General features: G+C 33.1%; 1 protein-coding gene and 1 pseudogene across 5 annotated transcripts in view; one reads left to right on the top strand and one right to left on the bottom strand.

Annotated features, from left to right (window-relative positions):
• KDM6A (lysine demethylase 6A) overlaps positions 1 to 20,159 on the bottom strand; it is a 195,813-nt gene that overhangs the window by 24,332 nt on the left and 151,322 nt on the right. For all 5 annotated transcript variants that reach the window (XM_063083613.1, XM_063083610.1, XM_063083615.1 and 2 more), the window contains 9 exons: positions 17,208 to 17,337; positions 15,656 to 15,761; positions 14,786 to 14,991; positions 12,784 to 12,848; positions 12,634 to 12,708; positions 11,938 to 12,086; positions 8,669 to 8,783; positions 2,240 to 2,427; positions 1,148 to 1,289 (listed from right to left, as the gene is read on the bottom strand). In XM_063083613.1, the coding sequence (XP_062939683.1) occupies positions 1,148 to 1,289; positions 2,240 to 2,427; positions 8,669 to 8,783; positions 11,938 to 12,086; positions 12,634 to 12,708; positions 12,784 to 12,848; positions 14,786 to 14,991; positions 15,656 to 15,761; positions 17,208 to 17,337 (1,176 nt within the window). The remainder of the gene's footprint in view (positions 1 to 1,147; positions 1,290 to 2,239; positions 2,428 to 8,668; positions 8,784 to 11,937; positions 12,087 to 12,633; positions 12,709 to 12,783; positions 12,849 to 14,785; positions 14,992 to 15,655; positions 15,762 to 17,207; positions 17,338 to 20,159) is intronic.
• On the top strand, positions 4,306 to 5,005 carry LOC134367756 (SIN3-HDAC complex-associated factor-like; annotated as a pseudogene).

Below are 20,159 nucleotides of genomic sequence, written 5' to 3'. Positions count from 1 at the left end.
CTTTTTGTTCCTTTTTGTCTTTTTCCTACCCCTTCTGCCCAGGACTAAAAAACTGCGTCATAAGATAATTCATAGGCATGAATTGGCCACACAATTTGTGTTTAAATAAAAATTTGGATTTAGATTTGAAATCACTTTAATAAGCCAGCATTAATTGTAAAAGACAGTATTTTGAAAATAACACACACTGACCAAAATAATATAGCTGCAGGAGAAATATTTAACATAAACATTATTTTAAAACAGACTAAGACAAACACTTTATCGGTGAGTATAAAGCAGCATATTCCAAAATGAGTTTTGGAGGAAATCAATTCTTCAAAAGATACTGGTCAAATAAGTTTGGGAATACCATATATTATAACTCTTCTCTCCCATTCACAAAACACATAAAATATCTAAAACATTTTATAAAAAATAAAATTTTTAGATTTAATAATAAAGGACTTGTTGAACTTTATTCAACCCATAATTTCCCATATTTCTTTGACCAGAGTTCCCCACCTTTTGGGGGCAGAGGTAGTAGTAAAAAACACAGTTTAGGGAAACACTGCTATATAGCACTGCTTGAAAATATTACGTCTAAACAGATTTACAAAATAGTTAGGATAGGAACTGTGACAACAAATGAGAAGCTTACTAATATATAGGAATTTAAACTAAGTCACTACATAAGAATTTATATAACTTGTATTAAGTGTTTAAAGCAGCTAAGGGACAATTTTAAGATAGATGATTTAATTAAAAATAAAAAATTAGCATTTTAGTCAAATCCGTATATTAATTGCTAATTTCTCTCTAACAGCAATTATTCTGTAATGCCATTCTCCCCTCAGTTACTAAAGACAGACTTTCAATATTAAAACTAAAGTTCACCTGGGCAATCAGGTGGTTCAGAGAGGTGTGGGGAAGCACAGGTTTGAGAATCTACTGCTTTAGAATCATTTGTACTGTTGTTCCTTTCTGTACCATAGTGGACCATTTGAAAGGGAAAGATATTTTTAACACGTGGATTTTCATATTACATTTTGACAGACTTCTGGACCATTTTGTTTTGATGTCAACATAATTCTATGAGAAAAAAAGTATTTAATAGTTAACACTCCCCAAAAAGAGAAGGACTATAGCAGTTTTAGAAAACACTTACTTAATCATTTCAAAAAGCTTTGGATCTGAGACCTTGATATTTCGTGCCATATTCCAGGAAAGATGAACCATGGGTACTATTGACTTCACACTTTGCAATTTGTTCCATTCGTACCGTTCCACTGCCAATTTATACTGGCAGGCTAGGGAAAAAAAAACAGTTATAATGCAACCCAAAGTACCAAAAGATATGAAGATAACCATTATCATCCTCTCAGGTGATATCTTCAACACCAATTCTGAAAACCTCAAAATATACAAAAATAATTTTTATGTTTTATGATAATTATGGTAAAAATAATAGTAGTGATCATATAAAGAGTGCTTCCTATGACTATGTGCCAGGCACTGTGCTGAGCTACTTTTATCCATTATCTCATTTAATCTTTATCATCACCTTATTAATTTTATCATCTCCATTATACAGATGAAGAAATCGAGGACCAGAGAGGTTAAATAACTTGCCCAAAGTCACAAGAGCCAGGTCCTGGTCCTAATCCAGGTCTTTCTGGCTCCAAAGGTCATATTCTTAACCTTAAGTAAATAAATAATGCCTTCAGGCAGGCATAATTCAGAAAGATTTTGACATAATAGGGATATTCATATGACATACCAGATAAAAGGAAAATCTCAAAGACTGAATTTCTACTTTGCTTTCTCCCTTAAGGGGTTTCCTTTATAAAATAAAACAAGGTATTCTATAAATTATTAAAATTATATCCTCCATGTATATAAAGACATAACCTTGTTATTTGCGGAGACCTACGGTCTTGGATTTCCATTTGTTAACTTGAATTTACTTTCTTATATCACAAATTAAAATTCTGGCTGGCTGGTTAGCTCAGTTAGAGCACAGCCTTATAACACCAAGGTCATGGGTTCAGATCCCCATAACAGCCAGCCACCAAAACACAAAGAAACAAACATACGAATTAAAATTTTATGCAAGAAGGCATACTTCTTCCAATTTTTACTGAGTTATATATATTTCAAGAAAAAAATAGACCTATCAGATTTTATAATCTAAACTTTTAAATTTAAATTTAAACCTTTATAAATTAAACTTTTTTTTAAAGCGTATTCTTTAAAATACCTGTAAGTGGACCAACATTCCAAGCAATGTTGTTGCACCAGCCGATTGCCTGGACCCAATGAACAGTGCCCGCATTTATCCAGACCAAATCTCCAGGTCGCTGAATAAACCTATACACTGGAACATTTGCTTCATAAAGATCTTCTAGGTTAGGCCACCAAGAACCCATTAGGAAATTCAAATTATTTCTGAAAAAAAGAAAAAATAATGCAAATGGATCAAGTACTTTAATAAGCTCCTTATATGAGTGGAAGAAAATGTCAAAGTTTTTTAAAAATGCTCATTCATTTCATTTAAACTTAACTCTGCTTGTGCAATGAAAACTGCTGTACATATGTAAATAGTGTGAAATTAATTATAGTTAAGTATGAGATGACTTATCTAAAGATCAGTATTACTACCTTAATTGATTTTTCAAAGATCTAAACGAAACCCAAAGCTACCTTCAAGTAACACTTACATACAATAACTTTTAATTTCACTCCAATAAAGACTATTTTTGATTAACCTTTCTCTCTGGAACACCTGGAAATCCCTAAAAGGTAAATGGAAAGAAAGTGCAGTTGACATCAAGTCACTTAAATCCATAAACAGGAACAACGTAAGTACTATGAACTTCCCTCAATTTCTGAGGGAAAGGAGAAGATAGAAATGGCCTCTATTGTTGTTTTGAATCACAAGGAGGAAAAAGGGGACAGGATGTCAGTCTTTATAGTATTGATGACTAGTTGATTAAAACTATGCAGTTGAAAACAACTTTATCAAAAATCATACATACGCACAAATAACCACAACCTACCACCACCACCAATATATTCTGAAAACATTCTACAGACCCTATTACTAAGCTTTTATTTTAATATCTGGTTTCTTATTATTCTCCATCATGACATGAAGTACTTTTTAATCTACATTGCAACTTTTCCCATAAAGGAATTTTATAAAATTCAATTAACTACTTCAGATTTTATATTTTGGGGAAGGAAAAACTCACATAGTGGAAATGTTCCTTTCCTTAAGATCTCAGAAATAACCTTCACTTTATTTGTGTGCTGTGTTAAATGTATATGTTAAAGTATACTTTGAAACTGTTTTTGATTGGGTTAAATTTACTTTTTTGTCTAGATCAAGTGTTGACAAACTATGGCCCACTGGCCAAATCCAGCCCACTGCCAATTTTTTAAAATAAAACTTTTATTAGAACACAGCCATGCCCATTCATTTACATACTATCTCTGAGTGCTTTTGCACTACAATGGCAGACCACATGTAGTCACAGATTATATGACCTGCAAAGCCTAAAATATTTATTATCTGACCTTAATGGAAAAAATTTACCAAACCTTGATTTAGATGGAACCTTAGTCTCTTATTTTCTTTTCCTTAAAAAATTCAAGGCCACTCGTGAAAGTATAGAACAGACTGCCAATAGCCTAACTGTAAGAGGATAATGATAGGCTCACTGTTTGCGATAAGGCTAAGTAGATACAGTCCAGAAAAAGTTGCCTATAAAGCAAACAATGGTTATGAACATAAATCTTAGCCTTATTTTGCCCATGCATTGCCATCATAAAACTGATGTAAACTTTCTATCCAAAAGCAAACAAGCAATCCCAAATAATCAACAGTTAAGTCCCCCTCAAAAAAACAAACACAAAAAAAGCAAACATTGTTTTGACCATATATTCAATTCAAAAGAATGGTTATTTCAAGACAGGTATTATTTAAAGTCATGAAATAAGGGCTGGCCCGTGGCTCACTTGGGAGAGTGCTGTGCTGACAACACCAAGTCAAGGGTTAAGATCCCCTTACTGGTCATCTTTTATAAAATAAAGTCATGAAATAAATTACAGGCACAGTCAGTATGAGAAGCAATAATCCTTATGTGAAACAAAATTACAGTGAAATGCTGAGGTAGCAAGGTACTATTTCCATGACTTAGTTATTAAATTTACCTAACCCTGCTAGACAAGGCAGTTGAGGAGGAGGGGAGACTGGCCTGGCGTGTACTCCACACCTTGGGAATGTTACTGCACGTGGAACGACTGCTTTCGGAAGATTATTGCCCAGAAGAAAAGATGTTTGGTTTTCACAAGCCAAAGATGTACCGAAGTATAGAGGGCTGCTATATTTGCAGAGCTAAGTCCTCCAGTTCTCGATTCTCTGACAGTAAATGCTATGAAAAGGACTTTCAGAGCTGTTTTAGGCTGCATTAGACTCGTTCTGGAGACATCTGCAATGCCTGTGTCCTGCTTATGAAAAGATGGAAGAAGTTGCCAGTGGGATCAAAAAAAAAAAAAAAAAAAAAAAAAAAAAAAAAAAGCTGGCTTCAGAGTTGTGGAAGGGCAGGACTCAGTCCAAAGACTACACTGAAACCAAAGAAAGTGAAACTCTATCTGGAAACAGGATAAAAAGCAACCAGATCAGTAAACTGCAGAAGGAATTTAAACATTACAATTCTGATGCTCATAGTACCACCTCAAGTGCCTCCCCAGCTCAATCTCCTTGCTACAGTAACCAGTCAGATGATGGCTCAGATAAGAGACGGCTTCTGGTTCTAATAGAACACCAGTTTTCTCCTTTTTAGACATCACATACTGGAAAAGACAGAAAATATATCGTGGGATTATCTATAAAGGCCATTTTGGGGAAGTTCTCATTGACACACATCTATTCAAGCCTTGTTGCAGCAATAAGAAAGCAGCTGCTGAGAAGCCACAGGAGCAGGGGCCAGAGCCCCCGCCCATCTCCACTCAGGAGTGGTGACTGAGGTTTATGTAGAAGGGGAACAAGAAATAATTTAAATTTTGAAAAGACCACAAAGCAACAAACTGACCCTCCTATTTTTAACTTGGATACCTGTTATTCTGCCAAAAGACAATTTCTAGAATAGTTTTGAATGGATTATTTTCTCCTCCCAGTTCCACAAACTCTGAAGCCAGTGTCTAGCTTACTAAAAGAAAAAGAAGTGTACATAATATTTAAAATGCTAAGTATTTCACAGGAAAGCTGAATACTGTTGTAAACTGCTCTAAGAATTTTTTTTTAATCCCCTTCTAATGAATGGAACTAGGGGAATTTCAGGGGATTTGCTGTATGATAAACCATATGCAGTTTTAGTTTTTCTATACTGAGAAGCAGTGGTTGGGTATTTTTAAAGATGGCTGGCTACACTTGTTTTTCTTCATGATAATAAATTTATAACTCAGTACATGGACTTGCCCCTAGAGGTAGTTGTTAATAATTTTGAAATATTAGGGTCTTGCCAAGGTTCTGATGATTCAAACCTGTACTTCTGATTATTAAGCAGGACAGACTGAGCTTTCTGTTGCAAATACCTTGAAGGAGAAACTAATTTCTAAATATGCAGAGAGGTAACCTGACTGTATGTGTTGCATCCTGTACCACCTCCCTTCATATTAATATTTGATAAAGATTTTAATTTATGTGAAACTTGTAAAGCAGAATCAAAGCTCCTCTTGGAGAAATGGCAAGTCTCTAGGATAGGCAAGATCCCATATGAATAGTACCAAAGCATTACCACATGGCAGAGAACTCATTCTATTAACAATGTTAAACTATCTGAAAAATAAAATGTGTAAGTCTTCAGGATGGCACAAAACAAAGGTTAATTCTTCTTTAGGCATATTTCTTAAAGGGCTTGCCAAGTGTGTAAATAATTGACTTTTGTTTGTGTTACATGACTGGTGACTTCATTGAAAATCTGCACAATTCAGTTTTAGCTCTGGATTACTTCAGCTGACTTCTGTGGGTGTTTGAATTGTTTTAACCTATTAAGGGTTTTGGTTTTTTCACTCTAAATTAAAATTTACTAAAAGAAAAGATGTGTGTGTTAATGCTAAGTGAGTTGGTTTGGGTTTGGCTTCTTTTAGTCAGGCTTTCTGAACATGGGGCTATCCTGAACACGGAACTCTTCAATTCTAAAATTCTCATTAAAAGCCTCTCATCTGAACCAAAACCAAAGTACTTCTCATTGCCTCTTTTCTAAAAGTTCAGGAAAAAAAGTACTCATATCACCTGTTCTGACTTTTCACAATGAGAGAGTATTCATCTGCCGCATAACAACCTGACTCAGTGTTTATTTTTAAAACTGGATTTTAAAAATTGGCTAGTACAACAGTAAGGAGTGAGCCGCTTTTTATGGGCACCCTATAGACTCATAGTTCTTAATCTAAACTTAACATTTTATGTTTCTTCCTTTTGGGTAAAAACCTACATGCACAGACTATACAGTGAGTTGGGTCAGCTCTCCCACAGCCACTGAGGTGTATTACAAGAGTCCAGCCATCATCATCCTCCTGAGTTATTTTGAAATGTTTTTCTTTTTTGTTTTTTGTACATTTTGGCTGCAGTATTGGTGGTAGAATATACTATACTATGGATCATTTCTACTTCTGTATTTATTTATTACTAGACCTCATCCATAGTCTTCTTCCTCCCCTCCTCTTTGCCAGTAGGATGTACTGTTCATAGTCATGTACTTTGTATTAACATATTAGAAATCTACAAATCTGTTTTGTACTTTTTACACTTCTGGATACACATAATCAAAACTTTTATTAGGGTACTGAATAAATTTATTTAGTCTTATTAGAAAAAAAAAATTTACCTAACCCTTCATGCTAACTTGATATTTTTATTATCTGAAAGCTCAACCTTTTGGACATCTGACTATTCTAATTATCTTTGTTCCCAAGACACTTCTCCATTTAGATAGGAAAGAAAACTATACCCTAAAAATAGACAATCTCTACTCAGAAATAATGAACAAGGATCATTGTACTGTATCTTCAACAACATAGTACAGTCATCCCTTAGTATCCTTTGGAAGATTGGTTCAAGATAAATCCCGGCCCACACACCCCAAACTCCATACCAAAATCCACAGATGCCCAAGTCCCTGATATAAAATGTCATAGTATTTGCGAATAATGTACACACATCCTCCTGCATACTTTAGATCTTTACAATACCTAATACAATGTAAATGTTATGTAAATAGTTGCTATACTGTATTTTTTAAAATTTGTATTATTTTTTATTATAATACTTTTATTTCTTGTGGTTTTTTTTCCTGGAATAATTTCCTTTGTTTTCCTTTTTTTAAAATTTTACCTCTAATGTAAGAGCTGACCAGAATATTTTTGATACTCAATTGGTTGAACCCACAGCCGCGAAACCCGTGCATACAGAGAGCTGACTATACTATCTCAAAGTTTAAAAGATATGTCTTTTGTAGCACAACAGAGATTTCCCACATGACACTGTTCTTCCTCTGCTACCAGACTGCTTGGTCCATAAACAAAGTACAGATTAAAGTAGATCATTTTACTTCATTAGTACACTTGAAACTTTAAAATTCTGTATCTTTAGTTTTCTTACATTGATGGAAATCTGTATGTTAAAATAGCAAAGACAATACCAGGTGATTATCTCTTGCATGTATATAAGGAAACAAAATTAACTACGATGCACTTCTTACTAAATCCAAACACTTATAGCAAAGATCCTTAAGCCAAAGTAAGAAATTATAAGTTAATATGTGGAATATGTGTATAATTAGTTTTCAAAATAATCTTGTATAGAAATGTTTTCAGTGGTTTTTTTCCCCCGTTTATCTAATTGGGGTGGAGACAATGCAGAATGTGCGTATAATTTATGTTTTTTAGTCTTTATCCCATAATAACTTTCCAACATTACTATCAAATGAAAATATCAGGTGCTTACATAATGGAGTGCTTTTTAGAAAAAAAGAAAGAATAAGGCTCTTCAGTCTAGAAAAATAATTAAATTTGAGCTAATGGAAAAAAATTCCAAGGTACTCTTTAAAACAAGACACAAAAATAAATGAAGGCTCTTTCTAGGATCTTAAGGAAAGGAGTACTTCCACTGCAAGTTCTTTCAATTAGAGAAAACAAAATCTGAAGCAGTTAATTAAATTTTATAAAAAATTCCTTTATAGGAAAAGTAGCTAGTTTTAAAAAGAATTTTTATCATGATAATACGGCAATGAGTAATATAATATGTTCAAGTCTGAGTTATTTACAACCTATTAGCGTGCTCAATTACAGAATTCCTTCTACTTCCTAAAACCATTTATAATAAAACAATTTTGGGGGGAATATACACCTTTCAAACGAACAAGTATTTATGCACCATTTTAAAAATTAAACTAATAACTCAATCCTTCTATCTGCTAAATTCATGACTACTACTATAGTATGGAGTGGTTTATGGCATCTTTCTTAAAGTATTTCCAATAACACAAAATAATAGGTTTGGAATCAAATCATTTAAAATAAATTTTCTACTGGCTATATATCCATTAGGATTACCCAGTCTGGTAAGTTGTCCTTTATACTGTTTTCTAATAATTATGTTTAAAGAAAACTTAGTTTAAAAACTTACTTTTCACAGAAGTCATTCAGAACACCCCAGTAACCTTCTGGAACGACAAACCATTCACAGTCACCTGGGCCAATATTTATGTTAACTGAACAGAAGTTGTTATTTTCTTGATGACCTGAAATGTGAAAAGAAAAAAGTTAATCAGCACACTATAAATTCTATAGAAAAATGTGTCTTTAGAAATGAAACCTTATAAATGTTCAACAGAGAATACTCTAGTAGTATTCAGTTCTTTATCACTGCAGCATTTTTGTGTCAAGTCTGGTTAGTTACAGCTGAGTTTGGTCAACTCCTAACTCACTGAGTAAGAGCTTCTATGAAAGGCAGTATAAATCACAGTTAAGAGCTTAAACTCTGGAACCAGGCTCCTTGGCTTAGTCATTACATGAATCTGGGCAAGTTGCTAAACCTTTCTGACTCAGTCTCCTTATACATAAGAGCAGATAATAATGATTCCTATAGGTTACTGGATTATTTTGAAGATCAATGAAACAATGAATACTTAGAACAATGTCTGATACATGGTTATGCAATAAATATGAGTTATTACATACATCATTACCATTGGGCATTGGAAAAAAGGCAAGAAGCTTGGTTTTCAAAATGTAGCTGCTCCAGGTAGTGACATCAGCAAAAATGGCAGAGTAGAAAACTCTGCGGGCCCATCCCTTTCCAGAAACACCAAAAAAATTCAGCTAAAACTGTCAGATTCAAACCTGACAGAACTTAGGCAGACAGTCAAAGATTTACAGAAACCAAGCAAATGCTTGACCAGGAGAAAGGTAACAAACATGGTAGAAGATTTTTGTGGCACTTTACCCTACCCTAGCCCCACCTCCATCACTGGTGGGACAGTGGACTTAAAAATTTAAAGTCTGTGTTCCTGAAACCAAGCAAATGCTTGACCAGGAGAAAGGTAACAAACATGGTAGAAGATTTTTGTGGCACTTTACCCTACCCTAGCCCCACCTCCATCACTGGTGGGACAGTGGACTTAAAAATTTAAAGTCTGTGTTCCTGGTCTGAGTGCCCCTGGTTCTGCGGGGAGCAGAGTGAATCTTGCTGCCAAGGAACTGTGCTTGTCTGTTTTGACCTAAATGGAGTTTCCCCAAAGGACTGATGCAAGGGGCTTCTCTTTGTTTCACCTACCTTGGAACTCTGTCAGGGCAAGCAGTTCAATGGTAGACAGTACTTATAATTGTCTCCTACTACAGGCAGATGGTTGGAATTGCCCATGGCATGGACTCTAAATAAAATTTAGCCCTAATTAAAATTGGATATTCTGGGACCCCCACCATCTAAATAAAATTCTCTCAGAGTAGAGCCTGAGAACATTTCTACAGTTTAGAACATACATGTCTGAATTGTGAAGTCCATTAACGCAGGTACCAGTATATTTATCTCTGTAACTCCAGGAACAAAATGTTTAGCCCATTAACAAGGTACTCAAGATGTTTTTAAAATTGAACTGAACTATTATCCAATATGACAACTACCTGAAATGTGAATTGAAATGTGTGATAATTGCATAGTACACACTGGATTTCAAAGACTTAGTATGAAAAAAAAAAATCTCATTTTATATTGATTACATGTTGAAATGATAATATTTTGAATATACTGGATTAAAAATAATTTTACCTTTTTTTTTTTTTTACTTTAAATTGACTGTCAAAAAAATTAAAATCATATATGTAACTTGCATTATATTTCTATTGGATAGCACTACTAAAGGAATTCTTTAAGGTTACACAGGACACTTTTGGAAGACTAATGCCATACAAACAAACAAAAAACTCAGGATAGTCTAAGCACAAGTGACAAAGAAATAACCGATCAAGTTTGCTTTATCCTCAGATGTGTGATAAAAAAGGGATTCTTTCTGATTGGAGGATGTTATTTGCATAAAATAATTCAAACTATATGGGAGAAGTTTTCAATTGAAATGAACCTTAATAGAGCCAAACTGATTAACTAAATACATAAGAAAACTAACTCTAGAGAGTTCAAATAGCACGCCCAATATTTGTATCGGTGTCTAATGACAGAGTGGGGATCAGAACATTGTTCTTCCACCATTTATTCCAGAACTCTTTCCACTTTACCCAACTATAGATAAAATATTAGAGAATTGGGCTTCAAATGGCCTGAGGATAGAAACTACAACCAGTGGTTCTAATCCTGGCTGTACATTAGAATACACTGGGGAACATTTTTTTAAAAAATTCACGTCTGAATCTCAATCCCCAAAGATCAATCGATTTATATATTTTTTTAAAAGCTTACCGGATTCAAATAAGCAGCCAGGGCTGGAAACCACTAACTATGTTACACAGAAGCAAGCATAGCCCTATTTTAAAACAATTCTTAAATTATGATTCAATAAGGTGACAAAGAAGGAAGCAGTCTGGTTTTCACACTACGGCTGCTTCAAGTAGCAAAGAGAAGCACAAGGGAGATATGCAGTCCATATGCACTGGTACAGTTAAACTGGTTATCACCAATCTCTCTCCTAATTGATCAGTGCTAGGGTTGTAGCAATTGTTAAATATTTTGAACATTACCCTGTGAGAAATTTCATGTCAATCCAAGGGAGCACAAAGAAGATGGTACATTAGTGTTGGATGGAAATTTTAACCCTAACAATGTAATTCATTTTATAAGTGAAGAAAAAGACCTAGAGTGGCAAAGACAAGATTAGATACCAGATGAGTCTAGTAACGTTGCCACATCAACAAGTGTTCAAGTGTTTTTTAAACTATTAGTTGCAACCCAATTAGAGGATTGCAACCTAAACTTTCTTTTTTAAATTAAACAGACTAGAATAGATTAGAAAATACATTGTTCAATGAACTGTTGCTGTATACATACACGTGCAACATGGTCATGATATAAAATATATTTTCTTACTGGGATTGTGGTTAAAAAAAAAAAAAAGTTTAGAAAACACTGTACCCTGTCACTCTCTGCAGTAGATGTGATCAACAGTCTTTAGGCCAGAGGAACTTATTTTCCCAGAAGTATTCCAATAACCACTTTCCAAATAAAATTTTTGTTACTGTTTCTGGGCTAGCATATTAAAAATGATAATGCAAAGGGAAAATATCTTAATAATCTGAGCCCAGTCAAAGAGTCCAATCTTATAATAGGAACAATCCTTTTTGTTTTATCCATAATAAATGGAAAGATTTTGGTTCTCTTTACATATTTCACATTTTGATTAATTCTGATTTTCAATTGTATGAGACATGTTAGCTCATAAAAATTACCTGGTGTTCTGCTTCCTGGAACTTTCATGTACAGTTGAACTGTGTTCATGCCCAGTATGGTATGACCAACATGGCTTAGAAGATTTCCTGCTGATACGACACGCACAAAAGCAGGAAGTTTAGTCAGCTCATGTAGCTGCAACTTCCACCTGCAATAAAAAAAACAGATCAAGAGTGAAAACCCTGCTACAAATATCTGTGGAAGTTAACCATTTCTTCAAAATACTTGTGTTCCAATCAGAAAAACAATTAAATCTATAAATATTTTACTTTTGCACAGGAAATACTGGAATGCTTAAATGTTTAAATTTTTCCAAAGAAAGCTTCCCAACCAAAAGAAACATAAAAATTAAAGATGAGTAAATAAAAGGAAAAATTAGATTTTCTAGTTTTATAGTTGTGCTATACTCCATAAATTTACTTTTATATAATTCTATTTCATAAAACTTAAAATATAATGTTATGACTATGTAATTAGCATAAAGTTAGGGTCTTGATGAAAAACTTTACAAGAGTTTTAAGTCAAATACGATAATTTAATTGTAAAGCCTAGCAAGACTAATTTAGCTTAAACTTGTATGTCAACTAAGAAAAATGACATGAAATAAAATAGAAAAAGAAATTGCAGACAATTCCCAATCTCACATAGGATATTTCTTTGCATCAATTCACAGAAATATTACTAAGAAAACTTACTTTTTGTCATCAGACAGGTCAATGTTGGTCCCAAACTTTATGGTTTTAAAGGGTCCTTTCCTTCTCCTCCCAGAACTTAAAAAAAGAAAAACAGTATTAGAAACATGCCTTTTAAACATAAATACCCAGTGGACATTAAAAATTACTTACTTATCTGAAGACGTAGATTCACTATCTGAGTGGTCTTTATGGTGACTTCTTTTTTCATTTTCTTCCTATAGATTAAGCAAAAAGCATTCTGGCTTTTAGTATTCTACAACTGACTATCCTTTCTATCATACAACTGAAAAAAAGTTAACATCTAGATTGAATGACAGTGTCTATGTTTTGAAATTAAGTTTCTATAATCTCTTACACATGAAAATTTCTTCAAAGATCACATTAAATAAAGACCCAAGAAAAGTCAAATCTCACTGGCATGGTATCCAATCTTCTCCACCAGCCACAATGCTATATTATAGAGTCTATAATTTGCCCCATTTTCAAGAAGAAAGAAAACAAAGCAAGTTGAGGGGCAGAAGAAGTCCCAATCTTGATCCTAAATGTTCTAAGCTAGCAGAGGTGTGTGCACATGTACATAGCCATATATGTGTAACGATTGAGGGTAAGATGCTATCTATTCTTGATTACCAACAAATGGAAGAAGTTTTTACTGGGCTGAATCTTTATTCCACAATAAATTATACACAAACGATAAAACATTAGTAAGGAAACGAAGTGCTAGATAAATATAGGGGCTTTTCAATGCAAATATTAATTTTATTTATAATTCTTGTGTCACAGACATAGTATTTCCCAATGCTGTCCTATGATTTCTGAGTAAGCAATACTTCATGACATTTTGCTTCTCTCACTTTAAATGTATAGTTTCCAACATCTGTCAAATTTTTCACATGTAATCGTCCATGCCTCAAAGCATATTTAAAAAACCATTCTTTCTTTGGTTATGAATCCCCTCCCATTTAAATACTCTGCCTCTTATTATCTTTGCTTTTCAACTCTTCCTCCAAATTTTCCTTTGATGATCTTTGAATCCTGCTTACTACTTATTCTATTTTGACCATAATATTACAATGTAGTTGAAGTAAACTACAGAGATTTATATATACAATGAATTCACTGCAATTCATGAAAGTAACAGGACAACTTTTGTTAGATAATAGGGAGCGGCAGTGGAAAAGGAACACAAATACACATTTTACAGGTACAAATGTTGCCTTGATTGAAAATGTGAACTCAAGGCAGAATTTTAAACATTTTTAACAGAAAAAAAGCAAATCTAATCAATTACAAATTAAAGACCTTCATCCACATATTAAGTGTCAGCTGTAGGACACATGGGGAACACACGACTTAGTGTAGAGAAGTACTTGAGTGATACATTTAATAAACTCATTTCTGTGGTTGTTGTACGTTCATTATGAGGGAGTATTCACAAAATTCTTATTACAGTGCTAAAGGATTTCAGTAATGCTTCAGTGCAAAAAGACCTATATATGGGTCTTTTAGTAATAATCCTCTATTTTTCAAATTTTTGTTTTTTAATTTTCCATATATTTTTAAATTTATACGTCTACCTCTGTTTTTCCTTACAGATTAAGATGGGTAAGAAGAACACTAATGCTTCCTGGAGGAGTTGTCTATCAGATAATACTAATCTTGCAGAAGAAAAAAATGAGAAGACCCAAGTCTAGGGATTTTGTAAGCATAAACAAATGTAAGACTTAATTTATCCTCTAAGTCAGTGGTTCTCAACCAGGGGTGATTTTGCCCTCCAGGGGAAATTTGGCATGTCTGAAAATATTTTTGAGATGCCAGGGATGCTACTAAATATCCTACAACACACAGGACAGCCCCCACAACAAAGAATTATCCAGCCCAAAATGTTAACAAACACTGCCCTAAACAGAAATATCCCAGAAATGAAGGAGATAGCCCACTAGACAGTAATTGTATTTCCTCATAATGATATTTACTTTATCAACCCATTGGTTGGCTTACACTTTACTAAGAGCAAACTAGATAGCACCTACAAAGTATTTTATGTAACATAAACTAATGAGATGCTTACAAAAGTAATGTGTACTTTCAAAACTCCAAAATAAAATAATCTTTAAAACCCTATAATAATCTTCAGGAAGTAAATACTTACTCTCAATGATTCCTGGAATGAGGAGGCCTGGTACTGTGCATACTTGGCGATTGTAGTATGAGATCTATTACTTTCACAATGCCAGATTTTCTTCGTTCCAGTGGGATCCCAGTTTTCATCTGCTGGCTGCAACAACTGTGTCCTCACTTCTACCATATGTTCATTGTTAGCTTCCACCAAAGTTTTAGTAGAGAAAAGTCCCAGGTCTTTATAAATAAATAAACAGTTAATAAATAAAAATTATATTTGGAACAATATTTTAAAGTATGTTTTTATTATTTAAGAAAAAAGGAAAAGCATTTTATGGCACTGCATCCAGTTCTCCTAAAACCCAACCAGGGCCTCTGCACACACTGAGCCACATGCAAAGTTTGCAGAACCATACACTGAAGTCCTGGACATGTCATCCCATCCCAACGGAGAAAGAATCAAGGGTCCAAGGACTGACATTTTACTTATTTAATTTCTGCAAATGCCAGGAAATACTTATGGGGCTATAGTACTTACTAGTAGCATCAAATATCACCTACATTTTATATTCAAAATTCCTCCTACTAGTTAACCTAAATCATAATTGTATAATTAGACCAAAATAAAAGCTAAATTTAAAAACCACCACAAAATCACCAGTAACTGACATCACCATCATATATTCACATCATGGATTAAAGAACTGATATACACACTCATTCTCTCTCTCTCAGAGGCAGGAAAATGTTAAAACAAAAATACAAAAAGAGAGAAGAGGAAAAGAAGAAGAAGGGGAGGGGACAGGAGGAAAGAGGAGAAGTAATCTCTGCCATTGCTTTCAAAGTTAAAAGATAGTAAAAGAAATATACAAACTTTTTGCTTCTTTTATTTAATGCTTACCTAACTTAAGAGCTCCAGCAAGGCCACGTATTACTGTAACAGGGTTGTTTGGATTTGTACAAAATTGATGTAATGGAGGAAAGAAAGCATCACGTTTATTTTCCAACTGTAAAATTAAAACATGTGGTTAGATCTCAGGAAAACAAAGCTTTTATTTGAATATTATGCCCCAAATTCACATTCATTATTTATCTCAATTTTAAAAAAGTAACGTATTTATTGATATTTCTATTTTATATTTTACAGTACTTTATCACTAGGTCTTTTGATTCTAATTGTAATTAGACAGCAACCACATACATTTCTCTTGTCCATTACATCTTGAAAAAAATATGTGGGAGAAGTAAAATTTAAATTAAGCTTCAAAATCAGTTTTTAAACATTATTCAGGCTTAAAAAGGAAGAAAATGCTATCATATATTTCAACATGGATGAACAGTGAAGACAAGGGAAATAAGTCAGTCAGAAAAAGACAAATTCCACTTATATGAGGTATCTAAAGCAGTCAAATTCATAGAAACAAAAAATAGAATGGTAAATTGGTGAAACAGAAAAGGGGAATTGTTCCATGGGTAGAATTTCAGTTTGGCGAAATGGAGAAGTTCTGAAGATTGATTAACACTACCAAACTATACACTTAGAAGTGGTTAAGCTGGTAATTTTATGTTATGTGCTTTGTAAAAAATCACAATAAAAAATAGAGAAAAAAAGAAAAAGAAAAAACAAAGTATTTTAAAAAATAGTACCAAAATGAAAGCAGGTTTAAGACTCATAAAAAATAAATCTTAGTTCTGCATTTTTCCCCTCAGATCTCAGTTTAAAAGCTTTCTCATATCTATTCCAGTGCTTCCCTTACATAATAAAAGATTGATAACTACTGGCTGGGGAATTAATATAAGATCATTCCGACTAAGTACATTACCCTAACTTTATAATTAAAATTTTTTTCATTTGGGATAGCAGTATAAAGATGGAAGGAAATGGAGTAGGAAGACCTATTTGGAGAAACAAAAATAGGAGCTGCTTTGATTTAACTCTTATCACCTTCCTACATCAGATGTCTACATTTCTATAAAGTAAAATTAATATCCAGTTTTAAATAACTTACTAAGTTTTTTAGTGACATATATCTATTACCACATTTTATGTTCTCAAACACTTTTTTTGAAGATAGATAATCTTTTTTTGGTCAGATGTATAAAATGGAATGAACGCTAAGGTCCATTTAACCAGCAGAGTGCAGATTTAAAACCCAGTTCACTCAAAAAAAGTTACACTTTTAGTTAGCTTTTGCCTAATGCTGCTGAAAATTAGTGCAGTAAAAAGTATTTCTCATTATTCTAATATAATCACAGTTAATGGCTAAGAAGGCATTTTAAAAATGCTATTACAAAATATTTTTGAATACATTTTTTCCCCCGAAAATATTCAAGCTGCTGCCAATAATTGTAATGTTTCCTAAAAGGCACCCACATTGTTTTAAAGAAAGGTTTTATGAAAGACAGGTAGGTGCAAACACTGGTTTACTTCCAGTCAGTCAATTCAGACTCACATAAATACTAGGTGTAGGTGGATTCAACTTGTCCTTTGGCAAGGGAGGGTATGGTGAAGATGGTGGTCTTGGAGGCGGACATTTATCCAACAAAATGCTACTGTTAGATAAGCCATTTTTACCTAGATTCCTTAAAAAAAAGAAGAAGGGAGAATAAATCAGCTGTACTTTTATTTAGAAAACAGAAAGAGAAAATCCTAAATTAAGTCCTAATTAAATCACTAATCATTTGCACAAATCCATTAGATCTGGCTCCATCAGGAAAAAACTAAGAATAATTATTAATTTCAGCAAATACTTATCTTGACTCCTACATCTTCCAGTGAAGAAAAATAATAAAAAGATACCACACATGAATTATTCTTTATTTTGCTCATAATTTTCCAATTTATTTTCTTTACCTGAAGAGCAAATATGACTTCCAATTTCCTTTCCACCATCAGATTCTTTTCCATAAAATGATAAAACTTAACCAAAAATGGTCTAAATAATAGTAAAAATAGAATATTTCTCTCTTCCTATGTCTCATGTTAGCAATTATAACCAGAATATCTGTGCAACAACTCTCAAACCTGAGAAGATTCTTTTCCTTTCTTTCCTCAAATCTGAAAAGAAATTTCTGTGCAACTCCTTGGCTAATAAAATTCAGCAAGATTTAATCTATTAAATTTTATAGCAAATTATGGCAATTTTTTAAACAACATTGTTTAATCAAACAGAGAATGCTATCCATTCTCTGAAACTGTATATAATTTTTATTAGTATTTGGGGTTTCTTTTCCTTTAATGAAGGTATCGTGTTTGTTAAAATTGTAAATTTTTAAAATACGGTAGCATTATACTCTTAACTTTTTAGCAAAAGAAAAAAAGATATTTCCAATTTCTTAAAGTTTCTACCCAACTTAGAAGATCAACAAAAAATAATTTTGAGCTTTCAAACCATTCCAGGTTAACTAACTTACCTCACCCAATCATTACAAGTTCAAAATCAATGCATTAAAATATCAAGTACTCTTAACATATTAAAATTTCAGATAAGAATTTCAAAATTGTAATTATTGTAGGAAGTCGAAAACTCAGTAACTTTGCTTAAGAAGGAATTAGCTATTTTTTCATCACAAGTTATATATAACAGAGGTTGAAACAAAATTAATTTTCCTTATTTTGCTACATTTTTGCTACACTGAAAAATCTTACAAATCAGCCTTTTTAGTTGGCACTAATGAAAACTAAGGCTTGAAATTCACTGCTGTGCAGTCGAGATGTTATACTAAATTGCACCATAGGTGTCACTTAATTTTCTCAACTACAACTCCAAGTAAAGACAAAAGAGTTGCACGGCAGGTCTCAAAGGAATGAATTAAGTCTAAAATAATTGACTTTTATATATAAATATGTGAAAGAGTTATTAAACTGAAATTTAAGTTCAACTGAAAACTAAGGTTAAAGTTTAATTAAATGAATATTCTACCCAACACCAGTTTTCAACATCTGTCCAGAAAGCATGAGTGCCCTGTACACTTAAAGACAGACATATATTTAAGTTTTTAAAGTTAGATATAAAATTGGGGCTAAATTATGAAGTCCATGGAATTTCTGCTTTTAACAAGTAGAAAATTATTGGCAGAGACTGGTAAGGAAACGATTTAAGTATTATTAAGTTAATGTAAGATAAAACACTCACTTACAATATCCACATAAATAATAATTAAGTTTTCATGCTGAATTGTATATCTGCCACTCTTGAACTTTGGAGTTTAAACAAAATGACTCAGAATACGTAAAATTTGTTTTCCAGAAAAGGAGATAGATGTTTTACAATTTTGTAAATGATTATTTTAAGAAATTGAAATTTATGGACCATGTATTAAAACTGACTGTACCATAAAAGAGCATCTCATGCTAATTAAACGTGCCACCAAAATTTAAACTTCTACAACAATTCTGAACATTGAGAGATGAAACTGGAAAATGGGGCATGACAGATCAGTAAAATTCTGTCTTCATCATTTCTACAGTTCTGTAACAATTTTTTTAAAAAGGCAAATGGGAAAGTAAAACAATGGAAAATGTTGCTGCCTATATTTTAAAGTAGAAAAGAAAAAGGTGAGGCATGACTAAGGGAGCTGATGATGATTCAACCGCTTGGAATGTTACAATTATAATTTTAAACCATAAAAGCAAAGGTATTGTAACTGCCTTTTAATGTATACCACTGACCACCACAACACTAACATAAAACAAACAACTCAGATTTAAAAATAACCACCATTTTAAAAACTATGAATGTGAAAATAAGAGGGTACACAGAATAAATAGTGCAAACAAGTCATACCTAACAATTTACCGTGTTTCAAACTGACTACCTGCCTATTAATGTCAAATCTGAAACAAATAGGAATTTCTCTAAAGGAACTAATGTGTATAGTTGTCTATATAGCGACTATAAGCTTTTTTCACTTAAAATATATTTTCAATCCTAATGCAAAGGGCCGGGCTGGATAACAGGAATAGACTTTTTTTGTGAACACATACGTGTCCAACACTGTTTAGAACACCTAAAGCCAACTAATAAAACTTTAATATAAAAATCCAAAGTGGAGAAAGGAGCTAAAGTTGAAGAAAGCAGCAGGTATTGCAAAGGACTTAGAGATTATTCCATTCTAAATCCTTTTCTCTCATTTTGAAACTCTTTCCCTGAGCAGAGAGAGCAGGGTAGGAGAAAATTAGTCATTGCCCAATTAACTTTCAAATTTTCCCGCATCATTTGGTAGAGAAATGATGGAAAAGTACTCTGTGGGTAAACCCATCTATACTTTAATCATCTTTTCTTAGGAAGCTCCTAGACCAGAAACATCAAGTCTCTTGGGCCTGTGTCACTTTCCCCTTCTCCAAGTTCTGGACTCCTGCCCTGCACAGGCCACCATCAACAGAACACAGAAATGGCAAACAA

The sequence above is a fragment of the Cynocephalus volans genome, chromosome X (assembly GCF_027409185.1).
Source record: "Cynocephalus volans isolate mCynVol1 chromosome X, mCynVol1.pri, whole genome shotgun sequence".
Classification (NCBI taxonomy): Eukaryota; Metazoa; Chordata; class Mammalia; order Dermoptera; family Cynocephalidae; genus Cynocephalus; species Cynocephalus volans.
This window is presented reverse-complemented; position numbering and strand designations above follow the sequence as displayed.